The sequence below is a fragment of the Callospermophilus lateralis genome, chromosome 9 (genome assembly GCF_048772815.1).
Source record: "Callospermophilus lateralis isolate mCalLat2 chromosome 9, mCalLat2.hap1, whole genome shotgun sequence".
Taxonomy (NCBI): Eukaryota; Metazoa; Chordata; class Mammalia; order Rodentia; family Sciuridae; genus Callospermophilus; species Callospermophilus lateralis.
In genome coordinates, this window is record NC_135313.1 from 42,325,011 (window position 1) to 42,352,433 (window position 27,423).

At 37.3% G+C, this 27,423-nt stretch overlaps 1 protein-coding gene across 3 annotated transcripts in view; it reads right to left on the reverse strand.

The window, feature by feature from the left end:
• Window positions 1-27,423, reverse strand: part of Myo1b (myosin IB) — a 174,532-nt gene that overhangs the window by 39,795 nt on the left and 107,314 nt on the right. For all 3 annotated transcript variants that reach the window (XM_076866621.2, XM_076866620.2, XM_076866619.2), the window contains exons 8-13: window positions 18,098-18,196; window positions 16,505-16,608; window positions 14,931-15,078; window positions 14,444-14,562; window positions 9,406-9,492; window positions 8,615-8,680 (exon numbers count right to left, since the gene is read on the reverse strand). In XM_076866621.2, coding sequence (XP_076722736.2) covers window positions 8,615-8,680; window positions 9,406-9,492; window positions 14,444-14,562; window positions 14,931-15,078; window positions 16,505-16,608; window positions 18,098-18,196 — 623 coding nt within the window. The remainder of the gene's footprint in view (window positions 1-8,614; window positions 8,681-9,405; window positions 9,493-14,443; window positions 14,563-14,930; window positions 15,079-16,504; window positions 16,609-18,097; window positions 18,197-27,423) is intronic.

Sequence of the window (27,423 nt, forward strand, 5' to 3'; positions counted from 1 at the left end):
GCCAGTCCTGGTGTAAAGAACAAAGAGGTCCACGTACAATGGTGGTAGCAAAGCTTACTGCTCATTGTGACTCTGCAGAGCAAGGGGCCTTCACACCCCTCCATGAATGACTAAAGCAGTGAGTTATGGAGTATTTTGAAAGCCCATCTTTTAAATTCAATTTTGTTTGTACCTCTTACAAATTTTAAGATGATAATTTTATGATGTAGCATGTGACCACATTCTTTCCTGGAAGTCAGCTAAGGACTTCTAGTCACCAGTGATGACCGGATATGAGGAAATGCTTGACTCCAAACCATAAATGACACATGTAAAAGCACTATCACTGACTAATCTTCTTAATGCTAAATTTAATTGTTTGTTTTTTCAAAATCCTGAAGGTTCTTGCTAAAGGACAAACATCTGCTTTTCAATATTCATTTTCACGTAAAGTTTTTAAAGCCTCAGAGCTAATGATTTTGAGACTGAAATCAGTCTAGTCCGAATGTCTTTTTATTATCTTAACCAGCATAATGCCATTTTACATTAGAAAATTAAGCATTCTTGGTTTGGTAAAATATGTCTTGATATAATGCTACTATCACAAATGAAAAACACAATTTTAATGGCTAATACAAGCAGATCTTTGGTTTGTTTTAAAAAATAAATGCATGGAGCAAATCCTTTTTGTTACTTGCAGGTCTGCGCTTAAAGAGCTATTTCAGCACAATTATGCTAAATTTTCAAATGGCAAATAATGAGGAGAAGGAAGGAGAAAGCGACTGGTGTCCTTAGACACATTATGTGGCTATGAACAGCTAGCAATACACTTCTAAAATAGGATCATGAAGTACACACAAGAAGATTAGGGATCAGAGGCAAAGCTTCACAGTTAATAACACAGCTTAAGAATTAAGTTAGAGCTAAATTAAATTTGCTATCAATCTTTAAAAACTCTTGTACAAATTCTGTATTTTATAACCACACAATTAATCAACAACCACTTACTGCAAAACTCACACAGCTAAGAGGCTATTAACACGGGAGCATGCGACAGACTGGCACAGCACACGGTTCATACTTACTGCATTCTGGTGCAGAGGGACAGATCACACAAAATGCAGTCAGTTCTTAATTAGCAATGGACTTCTAAAAGTAAGCACTTACTGAGAGTTATTCATTGCTGCAAAGGACTGCTTTTATCACTCAGACTATTATTTTTGATGGGGTGTAGAACTTTTTAGATCAAGACTCATGTCCAAACAATCCAAAAGTCAGGGCAACCATACCTACATATGGTGTCTCAGGGATGTATAGCTAGGGGAGAGCTATTCAGGATAAAAAGTTGGACTAAAATACTGATAAATCATATAAACTGCCTGAAGCCCTAAAGCATCAGAATAGAATGCTTCTAATTCTAAATGATAAGGAAAAAGAAACATGCATGATTTGTAACCAAGTCCTACATCTCTCTAAAGAAAGAGTCAGGGGTAGAAACAGCTGCCAAATCACTGATTACTAAAGAGATTCAGCAAGAGGCAGGAGTACCCTCACTTCCAGTATCCCTGAGACCCATTCCTGTAAATACCTTGGTAGGCCTTCCTTTCAAAAGCAAATAAGATGGTAAGGAGAAAGTATTCTCCTGGAGATGACCCAAGAACAAACACTTGACTTTCCTACCGTATTCTGTTGCTAAAACTCAAACAGCAAAAAATTCCCCAAAGAGGCTACGACGACCACCAATGTAGAGGTTAACATACTTCCTCTAGGAATCAGCATCTACTATGAACACAATTCCAAACTCCCAAATGGTCAGGGCAATAATTGCTGCCAAAACTAAAGGCTAAAGACCCATTTCTTGTGAATATAAGTTCCAACTGTTGGCACTGTCCAAATTTGGGGGGAAATGGGACTTTCACATAATTTAAAATTAATTTGAAGCGAAGCGGGATGGTGCATGCCTATAATCCCAGTGGATCAGGAGACTGAGGCAGGAGAACTGAAAATTCAAAGCCAGCCTCAGCAATATCCAGGCACTAAGCAGCTCATTAAGACCCTGTTTCTAAATCAAATAAAAAAAAAATAGGGCTGGGAATGTGGCTCAGTGATCCAGGGCCCATGAGTTCAATCCCCAGTAGCCCTCAAAATAAAAATAACTAAAAAAAAAAAAATAGCTTGCAAGAATTTAAAAAACAAGCAATAATCGGCCAAAAAAAAAAAAAAAAAAAAATCAGCCTGGTAACCATTCAAAAAACTCCAATTTGTACAAGCCCAACACATCTTTCCATTTATACAGGTGTATAAATTATAAATGATACATTTATAAATTAACATGACCTTTTCAACATGAGTTACCCTTCCCCCTTTATAAAATGGCTACACTGAGTCTAGAAATCATCACATGAATATGAAGGCCCTGAAGCAGCTGTACATTTGAATGCTTTTTTTGGTTTGTCAAGAACTGTATGAGTAGCCAGCACCTCTCCCATATGCAAGTCTCATGAATCAAAGTCTCCAAAGGAGGAAGTGGGCAGGAGCTGACCCTCGATAATGACTCATCTCTAGTCTCCTGTTTTCTACCCATGCTCCATGCATGGAATTTCTCTACTACCTTACCCACATTTATCCACAAAGACTGAGAGAGAACACTAAAACTTTTAGAAGAGGCATATGCAAACAAGTACATAGTAGGAATTTTATTTTATGATCCTTTGAGTGAAACTCAGAATAAAGCCCACCCTTGACACAGAGCTTCAGAGAACACAGGGAACCCCAAGCTGCCAGGTTTCTATGCTTTTTCATGTTGTATTTACCCTGCAGACAGGGAGAGAGAGAGCACTTTCTATATTTGGAAGTATATAATATACCAAGATTTGAAACTCTAGGGTTTCTGTTTCAAAAATTCTAGACTAAAAGCCCATCCTTTTAACATCAAAGAAACAGAAAATCATACTCCCAGCTGAGTTCATGACTAGTTTATACTCCTAAGTATCAATCATGAACTTCCACGTGAAATGATTTCAAAAAAATTATCAAAAATACTGGCCTATTTGCACATTCTCCTTGGCAACAGAACAGGCTCGGGATATCTTATATTCTTTAAGGTGGATATGTTTTAAAAGCTTGGAACAATAAATATTAAAAGGAAGAGATGAATATAGGAGGCAGCTTTGTCCCATTTGTGTTTGAAATGGTCACTGAGGAAGAATTTGGCAGGTGAATATCATGTGTTGGAAACAGTGAGCAGTTCAAACTCAAAAGACTGTGACTTATTTAAGCAAAAACTACTGTGAATTAAAAACTTAACTGATGTTTCTTATAATTCAGCATTTCCATTTTAGGTCAAATCTTGGATATAACATGTCAGATGCAGTTCTACAGTTAACTATCATGAAATGTCTTGCATAGTAAATCAAACAGTTCATTAATATATGAAATTATAGGATTTTGAGTGCAATGTCAAATTTAGAGAAACTGGGTTATAATAATGCTATTAAATGTGCTGTTGGTCCTAGCAAAAATTCACTTGATGTAAAGTCTTTGGCAGTCCCCAATTATATCACTGATTTTAAACAACAAGCACTTAACTACGATCCTTTTTTTTTTTTTTTTTTTTGGTAGTTGTAGATGGACAGAATGCCTTTATTTTATTTGTGTATGGTGCTAAGGATCAAACCCAGTGCCTCACACATGCTAGAAAAGCACTCTGCCACTGAGCTACGGCCTCAGCTCAATTATAATCCATTTTTAAGAAACAGGTACCAAGGCAAAAACTGCTTTTTTAAGAAAGTAAACTTAAAATATATCCTCAAAATTTAAAAGAAAAACATTTAACTTTAAATATTGTCTTTTAGTTGTTCATAAATTTGAATGAGTGGCTGAAGTTTTAAAAAACTTGCCTTTAAATATGTGACATTTTTCTTCCATACTCAAATATGGTAAATTAGCAAGAAAAACAATACTATCATGACTTCTTAAATATTTTTAAATAGACTTTAACTGAAAAAGTCAGAGCAAGAGTAACTATATGTATACAAAATAAAACACACACACCTCTCCATAATGTTTCCACTTTCATTTTCAAATCTACTTTAAACTCTGTCTCCTTCTTCAGCTATAAGCTTTCTGGCACATGAAGGATAAAAATGAAGGTAAAAAACTAGAACAGAAGGTATTAACTATAACCAGAACTGAAACAACTTAGAAAACAAGTTCTATAACATGCAACAGACATATTAAGCTACTGTCTCTTACCCAAGTTTTAGGTTGTTTTATTTGAACTATCATTATATTGAGCCTATTATAATCTTATTATACACGAGTACTTTTAATTATACACGAGGTGCATTAGGGCAACATGGTAAGAAGTACAAAATTAAAAATAACTAGCACTCTGTCTGGATGAAACCAGCTCAACTGTAAGAAAAATGAAATAATCAGTTATTGCTATCTGCTTTGGTTCATGGAACACTAATGATTAATTTGACTTTCTAGTGAACTACTTGCCAATTTGATACCTATTAGGTTAACTACTCAGAAAAAGAGCCAAATCAATTCAAAATTCTCAACTTACTTTTGAACATAATATCATCTTTTAAAGAATAATATTCATTCTTTTATGGAGATACAATAAATATTTCTCAGAAATCAAAGACCAGTTTTAAGAATGTGTGGGGTATTTGGATTATAATTTCTACCTTTGGAAAGCTGGATCAATGTTCTACCAGGATTGACAGCTAGGTTCTTTTCTTCTATGAAAGGTAGTTCATGTTACCCTATTTTCAGTACCAACGTTCCATAATCTGTTTTCTAAACTGACATCAGATCACATGCAGCTAGCAAGGCAGAGCTTATTCACCCAGCTGGTACCGGAATGCCGGGCAGTCAAATCCATGTGTCATCATCCCATGGTTTAATGCATCAGTTTTCCCCTTCCCTCTAGAGAGGGACCAAAGGGACTAAAAGGTTTCCCCCAGCTCAGCTGAAAAAGGTTTCCATGGGAACTGTCAGTGAGGTCACTGAGGCAGAATCAGACACGTTAAAAACTGTTCTGGACTCTTACTGTCCAAATTTCAAAGTGATGCCCAGGGCATTCTAAAAGGTAGAGCTCCTAATTTCTATTGTTGTTTACTGCTGAAGAACTAAGGCAGGTTTTGATTTATACTTTATCAGTTTATTTTCACCCAGGTAAAAAATATAGAATTGTTCTTTTGTGCACTGGCATATATTCTGAATAATTCTCCTGTATTCTGACCCCTTATTCTTCAGCTTGTGGTACTTATTTAAGTCCTTAATTAGCTGGGCTTACTAGAGTTCAATATTATACATTTCCTTACATTCCCACATCTTCAAATATTGCTGAGAATTCAGGAAAAGTGTAGGCTGCAAAATGGGACATGTCTGTGAATAATTTGTTTAAAAAAAAAACAACTGCAATTCAGTATCAAAAAGCAGACAAAAGTATCTAAAAGTACCCCCACCAAATTTCTATTATGAATTTCCCCCAATAAATTTTATTTATAAAAATAAAACATTAACAAGTTGTTTATTAAAAAATCAAGATTGATGATTAATCTGAGAAGGTTTAGACAGAAAAATGGAGAGAATAATTAATCAGAAAAAAATGGAGAGAATACTTAATTATTGAAAAAAAATAAATCTTAATTCTCTCAAGGAACTGGGAGGGGGGAATGGAAAAAAATAAATCATTTTCCGCATGAAAAAGAAAACTTAATAGTTAATGATCTTATGGCAACCAGAAGATTTGCTACTGACATAATTGACAGGTTTTCCTACCAGCTGAAAGTTTAATTTAAAAACAGTAAAAATGGGGCTTGGGTTGTGGCTCAGTGGCAGAGCTTTTGCTTTGCACATGTGAGGCACTGGGTTTGATGCTGAGCACCACATAAAAACAAATAAACAAAATAAAGATATTACGTCCATTCACAACTAAAAATACATATATATTAAAGAAAAAAAAAGAACAGTAAAAATATACAAGCAGAAATTTGATTTCGATATTGACAGACAAGGGGTGAGACCTAATGTCTTTCATCAGGGCATTGTGCACAGAGGCCACACAACTTGTACATCACAGGTGTTTGGAACTTACAGTTTTCTCTGGAGATTACTCTCTACCAAAGCAATTTATCTCAACCGGGACTGCACAGTACAATCACCCAGGAGCTTTAAAAATACTGCTGCCATGGCCCCACCCCTAGAGATTCTGATATCATTGCTCTGGGTACAGTGTGGACATCTGAATTTTCAAAAGTCTCCCAGGTGATTCCAATATGCAGCTGAGTTTGAGAACTCCTAAAGTATTCCTTCTAAGGAATGAAAGAAGAGAATTATAAATATACTGCACTCATTTTCCTTAACTGAAGTCCCTGGTGGTACTGAAAAAAGTGATGATGAACCATCATTTGCAGAAGGAAGGCAAGTTCATCAAGACACTGAGAGAGACTTGAATTAACCATAAGTGAAAAATATTTCTGGATTGCTGAAAGGTATTCCACCCAGTGTCAAGTTCAAGGATATTTTACCCAGGAACACACAATTTCTGTTCTGATTAGGTTCAAAAGCAAACTCACTTTCAAAAGAGTAACCCAGTGTCTTGATTAGATCTCCCTATCCAATAGGACTTGCCTTCAGGGAGCAACAGGCCTTCGGTCTTAAGGCCAAGACAGGAAGCTCCAAGAAGGCCAGGACATCTCTGTCTTGTTTATCATTTGGTATCTGGCCAAGAAGGCACTAAACAAAACCTTGAGAAGTGATCCCAGTTGCTCATGATGTCTAACTCATTCTCCTTTGAGTGCTATTAGGTGTCTTTTCCCATGAGATGCTAGGACACACTGAAGACAAAACGAAGTGATATCCCATCATAACCCTATTATGTATTTTTAAGTTTCCATGTATGATGTTCGGACATTAAGCACCTGCTCACGGGGTTAAGATCAATAAATCTTTTTATTTTCCTGACAAAATTAAAATCGGTATCTTTGATTTTACAAACAGTATTGACTATATGTTTTTCTACTTTCTAGTAAAATCTCTGTCTACCATCTGTGCTGCTCATGAGACCATTTAAATTTAGATCAGCTCTGTACCAGGTAAGCACTCTTTTTCCCTGCCAGCTATGAGGAATGACTTTGACGTCCTGCCAATTAAGTGACAGTAACCTGAGGTCTTGCTAGCAAGAAATTAATTTGGGCAGAGGGATTTCTGAGTATACACAAGCAATTCTTCTAACTTATAAACCTCAAATTCTTCCCTTTTACCAAGGGACTGGCAGCCTTTCTTTGCAGATTCTGATAAAGGGGCCCCAGTACAAGCAGACATTGTACTGAAGAGCTGTGTTCTGGGAACTCTACAGGGGGCAGCCGCCAACACACACTTCATCTGGGACAGCGCCCAACCTTGGCCAGGAGCTGGGGGTGATGGGGAGGGTAGAGCAACAGAGGAATCACAGACTTATCACAACACTTTTTTCCCCCACTTATTTCCAGATAGTGAGGAACCTGTGAGTTAGGGAATAAAGGTGAGGAAATGGCCCTGATCTCAATCCTAGTAGGAAAGAAAATAATAAATAAAAATATTAGGTCTCGGGTGTAGTTCCTGTGTCTGCTGCCTAGTAGCCATGTTCCTGTAGGGGAGTCACTTGGCCATCAGGGTCTTCTGTTCTCATCTGTAAAATGGGGAGAGTAGCAGCTGCTACTTCATGAGTTTGTTCTGAAAACTCAATCGGACAATTCACACAGCATTTCCAAAACGCTGGTGCACAATCAGCCCTTAGTAAGTATTTATGCCCAATTGTTAAGCATGGAACATGACTTAGGGAGCAGGTACTATTATCAACATGAATGTTACCAGAAAAAAGAATTTGCTAGGAAGGCCTGGGTTAGCTTAAAGGAATTCAGAAATAATTACTTGTAGCGGAGAGAAATGAGAGAGGAGGAGCCAGATCTTCCTGTCATTTCCTTGACTCAAAATAAACATACTCCTAAAAGTGACAGTGTTTTAATAGGTCCATAATGTGTTTCTCAATGTCAAAGTCAGCAAAAAGAAAATTTAAGCATTTAATGTTTAAATATTTAATTTGTAGCAAGCATGGAGTTTTTTTTAATTAATTCTGAACTTGTGCAGAAATTATTTTGACTTCTATAGAATTCCTTATTGCAAGACCACCAGATCATTCAGCCAGATGAGACTTGAATGACACTCTAGGAATCATCCGATCCAGACTTTCCTCTGAATCTGAGCTGAAGTGACCAGCCCTAGTCAGGCCAAGACAACACCCAGTTTTCCCATTCCTGGCTTTTTCATTACAACAACCTGCATTGCTTTCTAAACAACCTATAAATGAATGAATAGCCCCAGGTGTAATGGTCATGCCACTTATTAGAAGTCTCAAAGTAAGAATTTTAAATCTGCAACTTGAAAAGTCAAGTACTAATGAGAAATTCTGTTTAAATAGCAATGTCTCCAAATAATAACTCCAGCACTTATACACATACCACCAAATTTTGTGCCATTTGCAAAGTTATAGTTACTTATCATAAATGCTGTCTATAAAATATAATTTGCAACTGATCCACTTTAATAAAAATATTACTAGGAGTTTTTAAAACCTTACCTCAAAAATTTCAAAGCCATAAATGTCCAAAACCCCCATGACCTTCTTTCTCACTTTTGTTTGTGCCTTTAAAAAAAATTTCAAATTAAAGAGTTAATTTAGGCATAATAACACTATAAATGACATATATGACATGCTAATTGTTTTTCTTAACTAGAAAATTTAGTTTTTTTTTTTTTAAACAGAGGATTTAGGAATGAAAATTTTAATAACAGGTGACAATTTTAAAAAGGCATTAGAGGTATTAATAAAGGAAGGGAAGAAGAAAGGAGGAAAAGAAAGAATGAAAGGAAGAAAAAGTGAAAGAAGAAAGGAGGAAAAGAAAGAACATAAAGAAGAGAAGGAGAAACAAGTAGAAAGAGAATGAGAGAAAGAGAAACAGAAAGGACAAAAATCTTACAAAAGGTATGGTCTTTCAAAATCACCTAGTCCAATACCCTTGTTTAAAAGAACAATATATCAATTCCCAGAAAGGCAAAGTGACCTTTTAAGCCAAGTCTATTCAGCTGGCTAGCAAATGAGCCAGGACTGGGACCTAGAATTCTGACTTTGAGTAACTCTTCAAAGACCACTGGCCTACTTACCAGTGAGATAAAACACATATGGCAAGACAAAATAAACAAAATCCCTAGCAAATTTTAATCTTATGCAGGTAAAGTCCTTTTAAGGAATAATTGTTTTAAGTAGCAATCAATTATCTTGATTATAAAACTAAACTTTCTCCAACTTAATGTTTACCTTGTGAACAGCATTTATTACAACTGATTTCTTTGCTTATAAAGATTGAATACCTTAATGCTTTCGTTGATTCGATTTACCAACCATGAAAACAATCTGCTGTAGAGGTTTTTAGCCAGTGCATCTCGGGCATAATAAGCCTATTAAAAAAAAAGAAGAAGAGCTTAATACCCACAATTACCATAATGCTTAATTTCCACAAAGTAATGAAAATATTTTTAAAATATTTAAAGCCCTCTTATTTCAAATTTCTTTTAGAACTGGTTTTTATTTTACTCTGGATGGGAAGTCAAGCTGTTAAGAGAATCAGGCAAACTGTTTATACACAGTTACTTTCCCTTTTTGCATCCCAGGAAACTAAGTCTAAATATTGCAAGTTTTTGCCATAAAGATATTCATCTCAATTTAGAAAACAGAGAAAAACCAGAGGCAATTTAGAAGTCCAACAATAAAGACATAATAAAATAAATCATGATGTTATACAATCATCATAGAAAAATGTTTATGAAATTGAGTAATGAAATGGAAATGTTTCATTGTGCAAAAATGAAACATTTGCATATGTAATACAACAACTTTTTTAAAAATCCTACACATAGGAAAGGAAAATGAAAGCACATTCAAATGGCTTAAAGTGATGGAAATCTGTAAATTTTCCTGTGCTTAGTCTTTTGAATGTTTTCTAAATATTCTACACAGTCCATTTGTATAAATTGGTATGATGAAGATAAAAACCTTACAAGCTTATTTAAAGATATTCAGGGCTATTTGACAAAGAAGGAATAAAGACACAAAATGTCTTTGTTTTTTTTTATTTGTTTTTGTTTTTGCAGTACTGGAGATGGAACCTAGGGCCTTGTGCATGCTAGGCAAGTGCTCTACCACTGAGCCACAGCCCAGCCCTACATGTATGTCTTAGAATCCAAACGCTGGAAGGGGTTAGTGCAGGTGCCCAGGGTGGACCGTACCAGTGGTGGGGTTAACACTTGTTCTCTTGGGGTGGTTGGGGCTGGCCCCTTGAGAGGAAAGCTGGAGGTTCTGCTGCTGATTTTAACACACTGGCCATGAGTGAAGTCTGCTACTTGTAAGTAGAGAGTTGGGTTTTGCCATTAAATGAAACTGGTACATTTGTAATTTTACAGAGAGCATAGCTTGTCAGATTGTGTGGGAATTCTTGTTTCACACTTCTAGCTAAATGAAGCATAATAACATTAATAACATACTCACTTCTCTGGGATCACAGATGAAAAGAACTGCACTCTTTCCCTTCACTGGACACTTTGTTGTCAATCCCAAACCTCCCTCCCCATCTCTCAGCTGCTCTAATCAAGAGTAGAAAATATATCTGGAAACTGGCCAAAAAAAAAAAGCAAAAAGAAAAGCAAGGGAGTGTTGGAAGAGAGGGGGCAAGGGTATGATTCAATAGTAGAAGATGCATGTAAAATGCTAAGACAGAGAAATGTAATTTGGATATAAATCCTTTCTTCAATACCCTTTCTCCTAGTTTTCACTTATTAAATAGGTAATTCAAGTGTTTACTACAGAGCTTGGCACAGAGTCTACAATGGATTTTCATTATGATTTTTGAAGTATCCATTTCTCCTACTACAGTCTCATGAGCCTCTATCATTTCTTAATCCTTTCCCTTCTTGTAAATTTAAGTTATCTCAAAACACCACACAATCCCAAAACACTACGTATTTGTAAATAAACCCTTTTTCATCTTAATGTCATCCAGCTTTTTTTAGTGGTATGCTATCTGCTTCCTACAAAGCATCGTTTCAATGTGCAACAGAACAACAGTGACAGCTTATTCTGGGAAACTGCTGTATGGTGTTTAAGGTGTATTCACAGCCAGTATTGATCTTCTTTGCTTCTTTCAAACAAATGTCCATTGAAGGGACCTCAACTCAAATGCTCTTAGGGACTTGGGATAAGAATGAACAGGAAGCAGTGAGGAGACACATTCTAGGTCAAAGGCATTCAAACTCAACACTGAAAAAGAAAATAATCAAAACAAAAGCAAAACTACCTTTTAGTCAAATAAGACATGCCTACTGAGCTATCTCTGGCCCCAGGGGCTATCAATTTGCTATCCCTCACTTCTGAGTCCAATTCATGCCACCTGATCCCCACAATAACATCCTATAAAGCAGAAAGGGCAGGGATGTTTATTCTAAGGAAAGTAGAAATGAGGGGAAAGGATCTACAAGGAATCTACAAGGAATGTAGAAATGAGGGGAAATAGCAAGCACACTGATTCACCCTCAGATTCTGAGCACACTGCACAAAGACTAAGCATTTCTGTGGCTGCATGAAACTCACAGAGGAAAACCGCAGGTGGCATCTGCTTGGGAGATGGTGGGAGATGGTGGCCTTGGATGGAATGAGCAAGGTGGAGACCCAGAGATACACAGACATGGAAACCACTCTCCAGAAGCTTGCAGTAGAGCGTGGGAGATCAAATGGACACAAACAAAACAATCACTGGGCCAGGACCCAATTGTAGAGAAAAAGAGTTCAGAGAAGGGGAATTTGGGGGCCTAAGTGATTAAGACAGGCTTCCTGGGTGGGTGCAAGTGGGTGGCTATTCAGACAGGCAGAAGGAATGAGCAGTGACATGGGGGTGATGGACAAGCAGGTAAATAAGTACAGCACCTAGAGAACTAGAAAGCAATAAACTGACTTTACTTAATTTTAAAAAGTTATTAAAATAAAAAAAGGTTGGGGATGTTGCTCAATGATTAAGGTCGTGTAGGGTCTGGATTATGTACACAGGGCCCTGGAGGCCAAGGAGAGAGCTATGTTGTAAAAACTAAATGAAAAACTGTCTTGGGTATCCTCTATTTCAATATTAGTCATCCTATCTGGGAACAGATCTGAATGCCCCAGGGGAAAATGAGGCGCAGGGCAATAACTATGACTCTGAGGTCCAAGCACTGAAACTGTAAGCTAATAAGACCAATCACCCTCGTAGAAATCCAACTCTGCCAGGCAGTAAGATGGGTAGAAGCACACACTCAGACCACCACATCAAAAACCACACTCAGCTAAGGTGCTGAAAAACTGAGGATCTCAAGCCAAATTCTTTCATCCTCAGGTTAAAAATTTGTGGAAAAAGTTCTACCAGTGATAATAAGATAACTCAGATAAGCTTATCGAAAAGAGGCGCCTGTGTTGGGTTTCCACAGAGGATGAATAAAAAGCAAAACACAATAAAAACAGATCCAAAAAGACACAGGTTCTCAAAGAGGCTCCTTAAACAACACAGGCTTTCTCATGGCATCACTGTGTACTTATCGACCTCAACTCTGGCCACTAAAACATCCACACAGAGTGGCTCTCAAAATGTGATCCTGAACCAGCAGCAGTAGCAGTGGTGGTAACTGTACCTAGAAGAAATGCGGATCCTTCCCAGTGGATCAGGAGGCTGAGGCAGGAGGACCGCAAGTTCAAAGCCAGTCTTGGCAACTTAGTGAGATCCTGTCTCAAAATTTTAAAAAATTATTAAAAAAAAAAAAAAAGGTTGGGGATGTTGCTCAGTGGTTAAGCACCCCTGGGTTCAATCCTTGTTACCAAAAAAAAAGTAAATTCTTTGGTCCTAACCCAGGCCCACAGAATCAAACACTCAAGGGGTGTTTAGCAGCCACCCAGGTGATTTTGATGCATGCCTAAATCTAAGAACCTCTGCTGGAGATGGTCCACTCTGACCCCAAATTTAACCTTCCCAGCCACACTGCTCTGAATCTTCTTCCTGAATCTAAAGCTCCAGCCAAACTTGACTGATCCTGTTCCTGATATGTGCTCCAAAGCTGGCTTTTCTCAATGCTTTCTTTTTGAAATGCCCTTTCACCCATTCTTTATACATCTAAATCCTTCAATCTCTCCATGAAGCCTTCCCTGATCCCTTACTTCCCTACCAAGGGCCCAAGTGGGTGGGTGTGCTGTTCAGGCTCTCAACATCTTCTCCATGAAGTCAGTCTCCCCCATTTGACTTTGAAAAGTAGGGCTGGAGTAGACAGACATGACAGCAGCTGCAGCAATTTAGAAAGACAGACAGACTACAGGACAACCAGGGAAGGACTGCTACAAACCAAATCTCCATGTACATAAAATGATAGTATTTTCCACAATCCAAGTAACTCATGTAAAATAAGATCTCAGTATTGAAGGAAAGCAAAGGGTGGCAGGCATTCTTGGGTTAGCAAGAAAGTCTAACTCTAATTAGAACAAGAGAGAGGCTGAACTCTACCCTACTGTCTTACAAATGCTTAAAGCTAGTTACAAGGAGATCAGACAAAAAAAATAGTTGAATAAACAAAGTAGGCCTGAGTGGGAAAAGTCCTGAATTACTCATTTAATTCTAGACCAGACCAGTATTGACTGGTAGGAAAATTTCTAAGCCACAGCACTAACAGTTTTACATTGTAAGGGGCTCCAGATGCTGCCTGGTTCTGCCTACACATCCATCCATGCAAACAGATGTCCATTTAACTTCAATTCAACAGGAAAGAAGGTTGCAGCTCAGATTTGTGTCGTAGGAACACTTCACTCTACCTCAAAGTGGTACAGTAAGAAAGGCCAGGAGTTCAATTTGGCCATCTGACCACAGAACTGGCATCTCACATGATCTTCTCCAAATCAGTAAATGGCAACTACTGAATCTCCCTTGATTCTTGTTATTATTCATCAAGGCATGAGCAAGCCCTGCTGTCTCCACCTTCAAACCAGACCCACAAGAGGATCACGTCTCACTGACTCAGCTACTGCAATCACATAGTCCAAGCCACCATCATCTGGGTTAGGGAGTTCTGCTGCTTGTTCCCCTCTCTCCCCTCCACAATCAGCCAGAATGACCCAGTGAAACAAAGGGCAAATCCTGTCACTCTTATGCTCAAAACATTCCCACCTCCCCCTGCCAGAATTTTAAGCTCTCTGAGGGCAGGGATCTTTATCTATTTAATTTATCACTATCCCTCGTGCTTAGAATGCCTGGAACATAGTATGACAGTTACAAGCCTGCAAAGTAAAGTTTCATATAGAAACACCATCAACTTTGAAAACACCTTCTGTCCATTATGATTTACCCACCTGAGCCACATTCAGTGTGGTTGAAACTTTCTCCTGCTTGGCTTCAACTGTTCGGAAACTGAATGCTCGTTCCAGAACAGACTGATCAATGCCAGTCAACTCGCAAATTTCTTTTAACTCTGTTAGGGAGCAGGGGAAAATAAACACAAAAAGTGACTACATGTATACTTGAGGCTTAGGCTGTTCCTTTTAAATTACACTCAAACTCAACAATCTAAACTGTATAAATTAAAAGACTTAAAACTTAACTACAGGGCTGGGGATATAGCTCAGTTGGTAGAGTGCCTACCTCGCATGCACAAGGTCCTGGGCTCAGTCCCCAGCACTACACATATACACAAAAACTTAACTGCAATTATATTTCTGTTGAGTTTCACTAGAAAGCTTTTTCAAACCAATGCAAAACAAAAATTTTACTTTCTAGATTTAAAACTGGGCAGAAAGTCAACACAAGTTTCCTAAACAAGGTGATTCTCCTCTGACTTACCATTTTTATCTTTGATTTTGCTCTCATCTAAACCATTCACTCGTGATTCAGGCTTGAACTCGATGTTCCCTAGTTTCAACACTGCTGCCACCACTTCCAAGACAGACTCAGCTTCATGATCCATAAAACCCACAATCTGCATGGCATTCTGGGAAGAGGAAAAAAAGCACCTAGTTTATTTCTGTAGTTCTTTATTGTTGTTGTTTATAATGAATCCTATTACAGATTTATTTCTGGGGAAAAATCCCAAATCTTCAGACAAGGCTGTTACCTTTCTCAGTGGCACCCTGTGATTCAAGGGGTACCTTTCATGCTATGGCAGGTGGGGGAAGGGAGGATGCAGACAGCAAAACAGAAGAAGCTGCCAGAATCTTGAGTCCCTGTCCCCACTTCAACTGCTGCAACTTGATTTCTACATCTGTCTATTTTACCTGGGGTTCTGCTACTATAACAAAACCAAACAAGAAGCTCCTACAACCTTCAACAAAGAAAACCCCTCATTTATTTTACATGTGAGAAAAACTGTGGTTTGCAAAGGTAGGTGCCTCATCCAAGACAGGATGGGTACAGGAATACTCATTCATCCCTAAATTTATATGGAGTGCCAACTATGTGCCAGGCAGAGTGATTTCAGAACTAGCCTTGGACTGAAGTTTTGAACAAAAATCATGTCCAGGAGACAAATGACTACTGTTTCCATGTAAGAATGTTTGCACGGTTTTAAAAAATGGTACACTCTGAGATTTGTTTCCTTTTTAAGAACAGCTGACATCATTATGATGATGATGATGATGATAATGATGATGATGATGATGATGATGATGATGATGATGAGTACAACTAGGCTATATGGCAGCGGGAGTAATATACATTTTTATGTTATGAAAATTTCAAACACACACAAAAGTAGAGAGAACAGAGAAAGAATCCCCATGTCCTTTTCATTCATCCACAAGGATTAGTTGATGCCAATCCTGTTTAATCTACAACGTGACCTACTCCCTGTCCTCCCTACAACCCCAGCTGTCTCGTTTGGAAGCAAATCTCGGTTACCACGTCAGATCATAATAGGAGTAATTTTGACAATATGTGCCAAATAAAGACAGAAAATAAGAGTACTATGTAAAATAATTTCTTTTCTAATGAATGTGGAATGCTAATCATTTCTAAAACTGAGCAAAATGAAGATTTTCTGTCTCAAAACCAGTACTGATTTAATAGTATCCAAGGGCAGTTTTCACACTTGGAAATTAACTTTGGCTATAAAACTCTGCCTATAAAAACATTTGGAATTTAACTATAATATTACAAGACTCAAGTTCCAGGATAACATACGCAAGCTCCTTTTGGTAAATGGTAAAATAGCTTGCTAAGGTGAAGTTTGGCCTATATAATCTGGTATGATTCCTGAGTATTGAAAACCCAAACTAATAAAAATATAACACATTCTTGTATATTCTAAAACCTTAGGGAGCATGAGTCACACTTAAAAGAAAACTCAGGATTGTCACCGGTTCAGATGGAGCAATCAAGCACTAGCCATTTTTAAATATAATAAAATCATTCCGTCTTACCCTAACAGTTCTGAAATTGGCTGCATCATCCACTCCATTAACTTTGGCAGAGTCCAGACTCAGGTAGTTGTATCTGCTGAAATCCCGCTCAAGCTTAAGTTTATCTATTGAGTCACACATACAAATCAGTAAGTTGCTTGAACAAATCTAACTGGCGTCAGTATTTCATTTTTAACCCTTCAGAGAAGATGACTTTCATATTATGCACTAAATCAACAGAACAAAAGTTAATACCCAATACCAATAACGGCATTTCTGTAAAACCTCCTTTATCACTATTGCACATATTCAAACTCTGCCTTTTTACACTGATTCTTATTGGGTAAGTCCCTTTCTATATCTTTATAACATAAAATGTCTTCAACGTACTACTCCATGATAACATATGATGCCCATCTAGGAATTCATTCACCACTGCATATTTGGGTTGTTTCTAGTTAATAAATAAATAAATAGGATGGGAGGGAAAGGGAGGGAGGAGGGCAATAGCAAGGATAGGGGAAGGAGATGATCATCATTATAAAAAATTCATGTATGAATATGTGAATTTGGTGTCAACATACCTTATATACAAACAGAGATTTGATAAATTGTGGTATAAAGGTATATTAAGAATTGTAATGCAAAAAAAAAAAGAGAAGAGAGCTCATTTATAGTGGTATAATTTGGCAAGAACATATTTTATAATCAGAGTTATGAAAAATTGTGCTGTGAATGGATAATTATGAATGTAATGCATTCCACTATTGTCATGTATGTAAGAAATTAAATAATAATAATAATAATACTATAGGGCAGTGATAAACATTCTTCATGTACATTGCTTTTTGGATTCATTTAAATTATTATGGTGGGATATATTCCAGAAAGTGGTGTGACTAGGGAATAAGTCCTAATCATTTTGACTCTTATTTGGCTAAATAAATCAGTGATAATGGATCCAAGTCCATCAGTAACACACTCTGTTGGTTTTATCTTTTTTACTAACTTTAGAACTTCAGTGCTATTACCAGGTACATTTATTGATTATTAGTGAGGAGGATTTTTCTCTCCAGGTGTGGTTGGCTTCTCATAGCTCTTCTTGTTCGAACTACTTGTTCAATATTTTTATCACTTAGCTATTGGCTGCTGGATACTGTCCTTGTGGGACTCACATTCATTTTCTAAAATATCCGAGGGTCAGGTTGTATCAACTGCCCACAATTTTTAAATTCTCACTGAGAAATTTGCTTTTATATAATTGTTTTCATTTACTGTTCTCCCCAGGTGAAATTTTACATTCTTCTCTTTTATTTTTTATAGTTGTGGTTAGCCCCTCTCCTTGACATCAGGCTTTTATAAGCCATCTGAGACGTATGGGTGAGTCCCTGGTGAGGTATGGGATATGAGACAAATGCAGAGCACAAGCAGGCACACCATGTTCTCCACTTCCACCAGAGTCATGGAAAAACTTCAAGAAGGAAGGAGAGAAGCATATGAAACGCATTTTAAGGAGGATGCTTTGGAAAACATCTAAACTGTATCTAAACTGTAAGAATATGTATAATCAGCTGTAACACTAAAAATTATAAAACAATAGACACAGAGACTTACGAAGGAGCTCTTCGGAGGCACCAGAGAGCAGCTGATAGAACACATGGAAGTTTCTTTCACCTCTTGGCTGCTTAACGACACGAGATTTCTCTAAAAGATCTAAAAAGTAAAGAATTAACTCATGTTTATAAAATTCATTTTGCTTTTAAATCCACCGTACTTCTTTTCTCCCTTTCACTTTCTTCTTAATCTCCTATTTTCTATCAATGAAACAAAATAGTAAAAAGAAATTATGTTTTCAATTCTACGTTTAGAAAGTTGCACAGTTCTACCCAAAATCACCAAATTAAACACACTAGGTTCTTTTTAAACAGTGAATATTCAAAGTAAGTTAAATTCAACAAGCTACTGAGATACTAAAATTTTCTTTTTTAATGATACTTAATTCTTCAAAGTGTAACACATGCAGCTATTCAATTGAGTCCACTTAATTATAATGATAAAAATAAATTTTAACATCTCATTGTGCTAAGAGCTTCACAGACTTTATCTCATTGAATTCTCCTAATTTTATAGCTGATGGCCCAAATTTAAGTAACTCATTTGATAACTGGTAGAAACCAAGACTTGAAATGAGGCCACTGGACCCTAGAGCAGCCTGTACCACATATCCACATTGCCTGCTACCTGTGAGAAGTAAACTAGATTTTCCTGGATATCTTGAAATCTTGGAATTTGGTGTTGGTGATATGTTTTTATTAATTACAATTTTTTTTAATTTCACAAATTTAAGGTCTTATCAAATTTTCAGACTTTATAGTAAAAAAAAAGAAACCAGAAAGAAAATGAGTTGTCCAATAGTATATTGCAGATGGTACAGCATTAGAGGATATTCCAGCCCAGAACCTTGCTTAACCCTTGCCAGTAATACAAAAGAGGTCTGGACTCTAGGAAAGGCCAATTTTAGCAATAAAATATCAAATCGGTAATTTCATTACTGAACACTAATTTTGGAGAACAGGCATTTGATTCCCCATCAGTTTGAAATCTAACACAATATAAAAGGAGGGGGTATACAGGTGAGAATGATGTACAATCTCTCTGGGGATGATGGCTGAAGATGTTTATTCATATTTCTGGAATCCACACCAATATTTGAGGAAGGAGCCTAGGTCAAGTTAGTGGAGTCGATGAAAGAGAAGTTCTGGGTATTCCAAATCTGTTAGGTTGTTTGTCAGAATAAAGAGATGGGGGCTGGGGATATAGCTCAGCTGGTAGAGTGCTCACCTAGTATGCACAAGGCCCTGGGTTCAATCCCCAGCACCACAAAAAAAAAAAAAAAAAAGAGATGGGTGGTAAGGAAACATAAAATCAAGCCAACTGGAAAAAAAAAAAAAAAACCAAAAATATATAAACACAAAAATTATTAGGAACAAGATGCTGTGAAATTTTTATTTTCATCTCTACCTCTCACATGACATGGAAAACTGCCCACACGCTCAAATCATAGATGGAAAACAATGAAGTCTTCGTATTTAGAAAAAAGAAGGAAAATAGAAACGTAAAGTTGCACGTAGGATAAAACTTAAGGGGGAAAAAAAGAACTGTATATTGATCATCTCCAGAGATATGAAAGTTTCAATTACTAAGTAAACACTGATATGAAGAACAGAAGATGGACTCAGTAAGTTAAAGCACAGTGCATGCTTATCCTAAGTGTTCAAGCTTCTACTAGGTCCTAAGAGTAGGAAAGTTTTAGAAGGAGAGTTTTACAGAACTAATCCTTATAGGAAATTCCCCAAATCTAGAAGAAAGTAACTCAACTACATGAAAAATATAAACGAATACTACAGTTGAGTCCATCCATTCATGCACATATTCCTTCAAGTGCTCACCCACTACGTGCCAGGAATGATGTGGGAATGGGCCTAGCACTGACTGCTAATGTGAAGCCTTTCTTTCTCTTCTCCTATAGGAGTCACATATGTTCCCAGTTCATGCCACCCAACCAACAGCAGTGGCTCTTTTCAAAGTGAGATGACAGGGTGCTTATGAGTAAGGAGAAGGTGAAGTGGGGGAGATAGACAGACCAGGAAGCCCTGGCTCTTCCCACAGCCCTAAGAACTGTGCTGCCACTCACAAGCACTGCGCATCTTGCAAGCCTGCTGCTCTTCCACCCAACAGTGACACCTTCATTATGACAACCAGCAATACCTATACAGCCACATTCCAAAAGCAAATGATATTCCCAGACATAAAATAATGCCTTCAAAAAGCAGCTACAACATGCTACAGCCTAACACGCACCATTTTTGAGCAGATGATAATGGACAATGGGAGGAACAAAGTGGGAGTAGCTATAAGACTCAGCAGAGAACAACCCTGAGTTAAAGAACAACATTACCTTGTGCATGCTGTGAAAAGGAATGTTGGTCAAATGCACTTCTTGACCCACACACGCTGATTGTAATCAGTGATGACTACCATATCCAAATATGAGGCATAATACTGTGTCTAAAAGGAAAGGTACAAAGGGGAAGCAGACTGACCTTCCACTACACACTCCTCGCTTTCCATCTGTTACCACATTCAGCCCGGAACACCTCTGAGGTTGATTTTATAATTCCTATTTTACCGATGAGAAAATGAGGCTCACATCACTCTTGGTAAGTGACAGAGCCAGAACTCAAAAGCTTTGAGTGACTAGGGTATCAAACTTATGCTCTATGATTTTCCAGCAAAAAAAGAATGCAAAATCCTTAAACCCTTGAAAATGCTGTACTTTATATGAAATACATGACTTCATTAAGCAACTTCATCACAAAATGAGGAATCTTTATTACAAAGCTGTTGAAGGTTTTACCACTTAGAATGCTTACACTATTACCCCAGAGCCTCCTATTTCAGTTTCTTTATGACTTTTCTCCTAAGTCACAAGCTTCCAGGTAGAAAAGTAATTAGGGATAATGTTTGCCCCCAAATAATTTACTGGTGCTTAAAACCATTCCCTATTGGTGTTTTTCTCTGCTAAATGTGCATGCACAAACATAACCTAACAGCATGAAGCCATATTAAATAATTACTCAAAGCAGAGAATATAAACTCAATTCACCATAGGGACATATCACCTGACCACTTTAATTTACTTAAATGTGCCCCTGAATTAAGTGAAAGCAGAACACTGGCACAGCCTTCTCTTTCTGCCTTAGGTACTTCTGCCACTGCTGATGGAGCCTCTGCTAACGAGATTTAATAAAGAAGGATGATTACTAGATGCCAGATATTTAGTACAGGAGAGAGTTCGAGAGTCTCCAGATAGCTCAATGCAGCTGTATCCACCCCAAGATAAAAGCTTATACTAAGTTTAATATAAATTCACATTTTAAAGGAAGAAATAAACTTCAAGGCTTTCTAAAGGAAACATTAAACAAGCAGGGAACAAGAAACAATGAAATCAGAAATTGCCCCTCTACCCCACCAGGCCTGCTGTTGCCACCCAACTGTTGGCACACATGTCATATTGCAGGGCTTTCTTAACTAACTAATTTCGAACTAATCCACGACATGTACATGTGCATGTGCATGTCACAGGACAACCTCCCCAAGGCATAACTTGAAAAAAAGAAAACGTCCATGAATGCACCAGCTGGCAAATGAAAAAGACCTTTAATTGAGGAAGGAATAAAAATAAAAAGGTTGGGAAGAAAAAAAAAATCTCATTACTTTGGTAAAGGAAGGATTAGATAGTTGATAAGAATTTATTTTATGCATCATCTCCTCTCCTAGAAAAATAAATAGTGCTGAGTTCCTGATGAAGGCTTAAGAAAGAATCAACTTTGGCTCAGTTTTTCAAGTGAGGTCAGAATGATAAGGAAAACCCCACTGAGAGTCTATGACTCATAATGCTGGCCCCCAGGGTGCACATCTTCTCCAATAGCTCCAAGGCCAATATTTGAAAAAAGCACCACAGGGGCATTTAGGTTCTTCCAATGGATTTATGCCTCTTCATTAATGCAAACGAATACATTAAACAATAGCATGTGCCCATAATGTAAGTAGCTATAATTTTCCTACTTTTTTTTTTCATCAGATAATAAACCCCATCCCTGCCCAAAAGTGCTAAATAACCAGTGAGTTACTGGGTGTGAGAAATCTTGATTATGAACTGATGTTTACTTACCAATTGCAGCTGTATTCTAAAATCAACTCTATGTTTTTTGGAAGTAGACAATATAAATCCTCAAGAATGACAACTGGGAAGGTTCACTAGTGACAAATTTTAAATATTAAAAAGACTGGGCAAAGTCTTTTTAGGAATCATTCACTATGTATGTTTATTACAGTTCTTAAAAAAAAAAACACAGAAAACAGGATGTGATAACCAACTTCAGGCCTCTTGAACAGCAGGTCTCAGGTGGCTCTCTACCTGTTTGAAGGACAGGTCTTTGAGAGATCTAAACATCTGGCTTGCTGTGACATCACAACCCTTCCTCATCTTCCATTGCACTTTACAGCACTTGGGTTTTAAGGAATCAGTCCAAAGTTCTTACTCAAAAGTCAGTTTTCTGAAACTATAAAAATCAACACTGAAGGTAGCTGTTACATGAAAAGTTCTAACAGGATTCCCAGAGTTAGCCTGGGATTTAAAGCAGTAAGAAAACTTGGTTTACTATCTACCTAATAAACTACTATTTATTAATAGGATATGGCTGCATTCACTGTATATATGGGTTTTCACAAGAATGTTTTCTGATGCGAATTTAAGGTCTACCTGAGAATTTATTCATGCATGTATCTAAATCTAAAATTCTAGACCCAATTCTGAACTAAAACTAATAAAATATCTAGAACTTAATGTTATTATGCATACTATTTTAATAAACACAGATTCACTCCTTAGTACAAGGTTCAGAAACATTTGAACACCCGGTCTCTTCTTTATTTACATATAGTCTTATTTCATGATAACCATGGACTTTTTTGTGGTAAATTGATTTTTGTTAAAAAAATGCAAAAATCAAGACAAAAGCATCTACTTTTATCTAAAGACATGCATGCCTGAATAACAGAATTATTCTCTCAGAATGTCAATTTTATTACTAAAGACACTTCACAATTTATTTGTTTTCTTAAGGAGTTTTAAAAATCAAAATGCTAAAGGGGAAGAAAACAGTTTGATATTTAAACTAGGTAATGTATTGTCTTAGTTTTTTGATGATGTGTGACCAAAAAGAAGACAGATTAAAAATAGATACCATCTACTGGTTAAGTATTTGCTAGTTACTAAGAACTGACTCACGTACTGGCAGTCTCCAATTCGACCTCAATGCTTACAGTCTCAGGAAACAAAGCAGGTTACAATTTCCTTGAGGAGGTGTTGTAACAGGCAGTTTCACTTCTAATCAATGATTTGCCAACAATGAAATCAAAGATATGATATAAAAGAAAGGAACAAAGTGATAAATCTCAACTTAAAAGAAAATTATGTCCTATCCTATACCCTACAAAATGGCATGATTGTGCTCCATACATAAACAACATGCACTTAAAAATATGAGACAACTGTATCATAAGTTCAAAAGAAACATAAAAGGAAAGGAAATTCAGAGTAATTTGCTCCATCCTTCACCTCCCCTGGGAAGGGAGTGGTCACCTCCTTCTGCTGTAGTTTCCCTGGGAAGAATTTTCCTTAGGTCACTCCCCAGCCTCTCAACCCTTCCTCTCTCCTATTCAGGCAATGAGGTTTGGAGAAAGGTCTAGGCATGTACACATGCTCAGCTTTCTGGGGTCCTCATGCTGCCCACACAACCAGTTCCACTCCTCAGTGCTGATAAGTGGGGTGATGTACATAGGAGAGGGCTGGCAGTGCTTAGTGCTATGGAGGACCACCTGACTGCCAAGCTGCCAGAGGACTACTGCACACCTATGGACTTAGGTGATACACCAAAAGTCACTTTCTTCAATTTTGACTTCAACAGTAGTAACAAAGCCACTTCCTCTACAATTTGATTCCATGCCTATTTTTCATGTATTTCCAAACAGGGTGAAGGAAAGGATATTATTATTAGTTAGTATTAGTTAGTTTGGGCTGCATAACAAACCACCCCAAAACTCAGTACTTTAAAACAATTCTGTTTATTAGCTCAGAACTTTGGGAGTCAGTTGGGCAGTTCTGGTCTGAGTCAGCTTGGTTGATCTCTGCTAGGCTTGGTCAAGGGCTGGCCAACTGGCTGGCAGCCAACCTAAGATGTCCTCGCTCACATCTGACAGTTCATTCCATGTGCAGAATCATTCAGCAGACCATTCAGGTTCATTCACAAGAGCAGCAAGGAAGGACAAACTCCAATGGGTAAGCAACGTTCAAATCTCTGGTTGTGCTATATTTGCTAACTATTCCACTGAGTAAAACAAATCTCATGGCCATGGCTGAGTCAGTGAGAAAGAGAATCACCGAAGGGTGTAGACATGGGGTGAGAAATTATTGTGGCCGTTTTGAAAAATCAGCAATCAATTTGTAGCTATTTAAAATAAAACGGTCATAAATTCTTTGACACTTTCCTCTTGAGAAATAGGATTATGAGCCCTACCAGTGAAAGTGGGTGAGTCTGTACCCACTTTGACTTACAGTACATAGCAGAAGGGACAAGCCACATAGTCATAAGCTACTTCAGGCTTCCTTCTGATTTTTTTCAGAGCACTTGCTGTCAGGGTGTTCCCTTCCAGAACACACTGTGAAGCCACATGGAGGCAGTTCCTGTCTACAGCCCCGACAGACCCTGGCCTTATAATCCTACCAGCTGGCCTGACACCTGAGTGACAAAAGCTCTAGAGAATTCCAATCTCCAGTCTTGCAAGTTGCCCCCAACCATTTGTGTTCCCAGCCGAAGCCCCATACATGGTGAGGACAAGCCTTTGCTGCCACCCGAGTTCTCAACCCACAGAACCCCAGACCACTGAAAAGGGCTGCTATTTTATTCTTTGCTACTGAGTTTGGGGAGTTTGTTGGGCAACAAGAATAAGCAGAATACACACTAGTCTCAGCTTCTGCCTCCCTTCACCATTCACAGGAGCATATACTTTTTCAAGCTGAACAAAACACAGTAAAGAATGACATTTCACTATCAATAATTTTGTTTGCTAAAATTTTTTAAAATGAGTAGCGTAGATTATTCAAATAAAACCATCCAATAAAAGCAGAGGCTTTATTTCTTAACAAATTTCTCAACTTACATAATTACTTATGTGATTATTAATTAATTCATTCATCAAGTATATATTAGATGTATATTTTGGTTGCTGGCAATTCAGCAATATATCAGACTAGGCCTCTGACCTGATAAGCATATATTTGATGAAGGGCTTAGTTATTTAATAGTGAAAAATACCAAAACTTATTCTGTCTTCCTATATGGTAGGTGAGGACAAGCCAACCCTGCTGTGAAGCTAACAGATGCTAGTAAAAAAATCGATGCCTCATACAAACCCAGTTCAGAACTATTACTATTCCCATTTCAAAGATGAAGTGGAGGCACAGAGAATTAGGTAACTTCCTGTCTTTTTGTGTAGATACTGGAAACCACATGATTAAGCCCAAAAGAGTTACACAAGCAGGCTCAGGAATGCCCTAAATAATAAAGTAGGACAATATAGGGGCTTTCTGTATTTAACCAATTCCATGTCCATATGGACAGCCATATTCCTTGTCCTTCATTTACACTAGTATGCACACTTAACATCATAATGTATTTCCCTAGTGTATATCTGTTATTTTTCTTTAAGCAAATAAAAAAAATCTCTGGATATTTGCTCCAGGCACAATGTTGCCTGGAGATGACTTATAATCCCAATGACTTGGGAGAATGAGGCAGGAGGACTGCAATTTCAAAGTCAGCCTCAGCAATTTAGCAAGGCCCTAAGCAATTTAGCAAGACCCTGTCTCAAGATAAAAAATAAAAAGATGTGGCTCAGTGGTTAAGCACCCATGGTTTAATTGTCAGTACCAAAACAAACAAACAAAATAAATAAATAATAAGAGAGACTGCCACCAAGAGCCACAGATATAAGAAGCTGCCTGTGACTATCGATAAAAGCAACAGGTTTCCAAAAGCTTCTAATTTATAACACTAAACACAAAATCCCAACATATAAATGTATAAATATTATAAGACCAATAGGCCTAAACAAACTAAGAGAAGTGTTATTTCAGATCCACTGAACATCCTGATGCACTTCCATATTTTCTTTTCTATTGAAGCAAATGTTTGCCGTCTTCTATTTTTTCCTTAACAAGTCTTTTTTTAATTGGAACACTGTAATTATTCTTAATAGTGGGATTCATTATGCCATATTTGTATATGCACACACATAATTTGATCGATATCGCCTTCTATTTTAGTAACTTCTCTTTCCTACTCACACTAACTTCAGGGTTATGCAAATTTTGAAAGAATTTCAGACTTAAATTTGTTATCACACCTCTTTTAGAAAGAAAGATGAGTTACTGGGCTTTCTTTTCCACTTTTTGGGCATACAACTAGTTGGAGGGATCCTATAACTTTTTCAGGGTAATATTTTTAGTTAATAATAATCTGCTTTTACCAGGTGGCTGCTGGAAAAGTAGACAACAGATACTTAGTACAAAACAGAAAATCTAGTTTTCTTTTACATGTTACAAAAAGCTAGAAGCTTTTGGCAGCTTGGAGAGAACACAAGTGGGTTTACCCATTGCAATCCACCCCTTAAGCCAGTAGGCAGCAACTCCCAGTGGCCGGCTATGAGTCAGTCCTCCATCTACACAGGAAGCAAAGTCCTGCCTCACCACTAATGTGCACCTTCCCTCTCCAGAGCAAAGGACACTCCTGAACACCAGGGTGTTCCCACTACCACAGACTTCAATATAATTTCACTGTGGGAACAAACAGTAACAAACACCATATGAAACCCATTCATGAAGATATATTAATCTTAATTGGAAAATAACTGAAAGTTTAATATTTATTTTCCATGGATACTGTAAGAATGAGGGGGCAGGAAGACATTTCTGTTTAAAATTTACACTTTTATAAATTTATAACTGAAGTTACTTTCTCATACTTAAAATAATAAGAGTAATTTCTAATTATTTTCCTAGAATTCTCAAGGGCTATAAGGGTTAAATCATTCCAGAATGTTCAGTTACAAATTCTATAATTAAAAAAGACACCAAACTTACACTCATTTTAAAAAGAGTATTATTGATTTAATAAATAGTTTATTTGCCTTATAAAAATAAAGCACTAAAGAGTCACCTTTCAGAACAAAAACTGATCATTCCTGAAAATGGTGGTCTTTGAACCAAGGCATCTTTCTCTAGATAGCTCTCATCAGCTGACATACATCATGAAAGG